General features: G+C 34.9%; 1 protein-coding gene across 1 annotated transcript; it reads left to right on the top strand.

Annotated features, from left to right (window-relative positions):
* Positions 1-758: 758 nt before the first annotated feature.
* LOC138839816 (actin-binding protein WASF1-like) lies at positions 759-2,831 on the top strand. Its single transcript, XM_070039348.1, has one exon. It carries the CDS (start codon positions 891-893, stop codon positions 2,829-2,831), a length of 1,941 nt encoding a protein of 646 aa, XP_069895449.1. The 5' UTR covers positions 759-890.
* Positions 2,832-4,251: the final 1,420 nt, after the last annotated feature.

Here is a 4,251-nt window from a genome sequence, read left to right as displayed (position 1 = left end):
AAATTCCTTGATCTCTCAGTCCTTGAATGGTTCTTTCCAGAATGCATAAGTAAGAGATCATATCTGTTTTAGTTCTGATATTTTATATATATATATATTCATATTTAGATGAGTTTTTTTAAACAAAGCTTTCCTCTCTTACTGGAAGTTCATACATATCATCCATGTTAAAGAAACTTTGGATGATGGATACAAGTATTGAAGCATGGATAGAAGAAAGGAGAATAACATCTTGGAAGACCAGAGTTTGAGCCTGGATATGTAGATAAAGTGTCAAGGATAAAGCTTATTACCTTTTTTTGGGGGGGGTAGGGACAAGAACAACTAACTGAATGGTAGAAATGGTCACATCCAAAAAATAGAGAAAAATTGGGAAGAATAATAACAGAAAAAATTTAGATAGATGAGTAATATCCAATTGGAACTCAGAGAAAACATCGAAACTAGAAGATGATTTTGGAATAAGATCATAGATATTTGTTATTTAAAGACAAAAAACAGCTGTTTTCTTTCTTTCTAAAATTTAGGGCCACACTTTCAGAGTAAATGAGATTATGTCAGTCTTATTACTTTCTCTTTAAATGGCCTCCCTCCATTGGTGAAATAGTTCAGGCCATAAGGGTGTGGCAATAATTCAGAAGCATTATTCTCTCACTTCCTGCTCAAATGGAAAATTCTAGTGAAGAATTTGGTTGCCATGTAACCTCTCATAAACTGAAAACAGCACCTTTTCCTCTCAAACATGGCAGCTTATAGTATGGGCAGATATTTCTGGTGATATTAAAACCTGGAAAAGCCTGGAACGGATGAGAGTAATGGTGGATAGTGAAGAGAAGCTGATGTAGAAGTGCCTCCAGACCACTTTTGTGCTGAAAGAACAGGAATCTAATATGTCATTGAAAAAAAAATTGGATGAAGACCAATGGGACCGAACAGGGATGACCAGAGAAATTGAGGTAATTCATACTTGTTTAAATGATATAGCTAGGCAAATAACTGATCTAAATAAATATATTGAGGTCTTATTTGGGAAAGTATACAAAGAGATTCATAGAGTCTCTTCTAAATTTACGATTTTACAAGAAAATGTGACCCAATTAACTGACGCTATTACTGCTAAGTATCCAAATGAAGGATTAACAATGCAAGTTAAAGAATCAGGAAATACTTTTCCAAGTGCAACTTTCCAAATGCAGCAAGTATGCTCCTTTAATTCATTAGCTAAGACACTTGAAAGTTACAGTGATGATGCAGAGATGTCACCTGTCACTATGTGTGATTCTTACCACTTGGATGAGATAAAAGGTTTAATTTCTCCTGATGATTCATTCCAATTATGTTCATCAAGCCCCAAGCTTTGGGAAGAAAATAATATAGCAAAAAGTAAAGGACATAAGAGGGAAATGTTTGTGCAGAACAAGAAGGACACAGGTCACTCCAATAATTCAAAACATATACCACAACTTCAACCAATGGATAATAATGTTCCAGCTGCTTGTGGTAAGGGGTTTCATTCAAATGTCAATCAACCATCTGAAAATTCTACATTTTCCACTTACAAATCTAGTACAATTAGCACTCTTCTAACAAGAGCTGTAGGAAAAATGTTATCCAGTGCTTTACACCCAGAGCATGATGCAAATGGAGATAGGGAAAATTCATGTCCTTATGTCAGTTATGAAACTGGAAAGAGAGAAATACAACCCCAACCTCAAAATCATCATCCAAAAACAGAAGTGTTTATAAATCCTAAAGCACCATCCTCATCACCTTCACTACGACTTAAGTGCTTAGCTGGATTGAGAGCTTCAAAGAGGTCAGAAATTCCTGCAACGGTTCAACCCCCAGTTAAACCTTCATTACCTGTTTGGAAACATACAGCAGCAACAACATCAGCAGCAGCAGCAGAATCTGGTTACCTACAATCTACTCCTGATACAGACATTCCGACTACACCACCAAAAGTCAAATTCTATCCGACAGTATCAGAATCTTTTACATATTCTGAACTGAAACCAAAGGATCAAAATCCACAAGATAAAAGAGTGACTTCACATTTAGATCCTTTTCCGGTTAAAGATCATGTCAACTATGCTTTGCCTGGACGACTACAAATCTCTTCAGTTTGTCAATTGGTATCATCTTCTGTTTCACATTCACCTTTACTGGGAAAATCAGCAGTGTCTTCATTTCCATCAAAACTCAAGTCTTCACATTCACCATTACCACAAAATTCGATTCTCTCTACATCAGAGTCTTTGATAGCACCACAACCAAAATCTTTAACTTCACAAAGGTCAAATTCAGTTCCAATATCATCAATATCTTCATGTTCACAATCATCAACATCTGCATTCCCATTATCAGAACAAGAATCAAGCCCATTTTCAAGACATTTGAATGAAAAATTAGCAAGTCCTCCAGCTGCAAAATCCACAAGAAATTTGAATCCACAACAATCAGAATCACCAGATTTTAAGTTAGCAGAATATTCCTTTTTACAGTCATTGTTTTCTTCTACTCAAACAACACCTGCCATTTCAAGAAGAACCAAGAGTCATTCAAGTTCCCAGTATTCACCAAGCAAGTTTTCTTCTGATTTAAAACAACCTCCTCCATCATATTTTCCAATACTCAGTACAACCAGGAGTGATTTGATGGAAGCAATAAGAAAAGGAACTGTGTTACACAAACCTGAAGATCAGTGTTCACAAGAAGCAAAAGTTAAGCCACTTGAAAATGAAATACGTGTTATCCTGACTCGTCGTAAGGCTATGGGATATAGTTCAGAAATATCAGATAGTGAAAGTGATTGGCTGGAGGAAAAGTAAGAAAATAAATCCAAGCAACATAAAATATCCGTTGCCTTGTTGTATTGTATTTTTCCCTTAGAATTAACCATCAGCTCTGATTTTCCCTCAAGAAAATAGATCAGCCTGAAATCCTCAATATATTACAATTTTTAAGGAGATCATTTGCTCAAATAAGTATCAAGAACAGAGTACTTTTTACACAACACAGTTTATTTGGGACCATGATGGTTAAATAAGTTGATTGTGAAAATATTCATTAAAAGTCCATTCAATATAAAAATATTAAATATCTGTAATTGTATCAGCATGAATGAAAATAGGAATTTATACATATTGGCTTATTAGTAGTTCTTATTTTATTAGCATGAATTTCTGTGCATTTGGACAACACATTCATTAAAATTCATGGTTTATAAAGTTATTTTATTCCATTTCAATGCTTAACCTGAACATTCGAACTGCTTGTCTTATTTATGTGTGTGCACTCCAAAGGCATAAATTAAATTCATAGTTCTGAATATTCCTCAAGGAATAAGTTGAATGAATATTACCATTTTTTTAATTTGCAGGCTTCTTTTATTGGCTGATCCTGGGGGCTTGAATTCAGGGCTTGGGTGTTATTCCTGAGGGCTTTTATTGTGCTGGTTGGGAACTGACTGGGGTTTGAAGCCATCCCAAGCAGGAAAGGCTGCAAGACTCTTCCCTCGAATTTAACGATAAAAATGTAGCCCAAAGTGGAACTGTGGCCCAAGTGGTAAGTGCTAGCATTGAGAAAAAAGCTCAGGGACAGTGCCCAGGCTCTAAGTCTAAGCATCAGGACAAGCACAGAAACACACACACACACACACACACACACACACACACACACACACACACACACACACACACACACACACATGGTTACATAGTATGTTTTATATTGTCTCTATAGTATATTGAAAAATTTAAGTAATAGTTTAAGAAATCTAATTGGAACAAAAATAGAATAAACCTTTCTTAAAAACCCTTCTACATACTTCATAATTAAGCTTGTGAAAATTAAAACTAAAGGAAAAAAAATCTTAAAATTAGATGATATAGCAAATTTTTATAGGGGAATGACAACAGTAAATTTCTTATTTAAAAACATATAAGAAAGAAGTTATTTCAGAAAACTGTTGTCAAGAATGAATCCTAGGGTTGGAGATTTAGTTCAGTGAAAGAACATTTGCCTAGCAAGTGCATGTTGCACATCCCTAAACTCAGTCCTCAGCTATGAAAAACAGAATGATTTTGACTATGACAGTATACACACACACACACACACACACACACACACACACACACACACACACACACACACGAAGAAAACCCCTTAGAATTTATCTTTAGTAATAGAGTTCTTCAGGAGAAATGAAATGAAAAGAAAGTAATTTTTTTATATTTTATTATGAAAATA

The sequence above is a fragment of the Dipodomys merriami genome, unplaced genomic scaffold, assembly GCF_024711535.1.
Source record: "Dipodomys merriami isolate MVZ:Mamm:240054 unplaced genomic scaffold, mDipMer1.0.p SCAF_3, whole genome shotgun sequence".
Taxonomy (NCBI): domain Eukaryota; kingdom Metazoa; phylum Chordata; class Mammalia; order Rodentia; family Heteromyidae; genus Dipodomys; species Dipodomys merriami.
This window is presented reverse-complemented; position numbering and strand designations above follow the sequence as displayed.

Excerpts from the sequence above, each read along its gene's own strand:
- LOC138839816 (XM_070039348.1), top strand. The coding sequence starts at position 891 with ATGTCATTGAAAAAAAAATTGGATGAAGACCAATGGGACCGAACAGGG.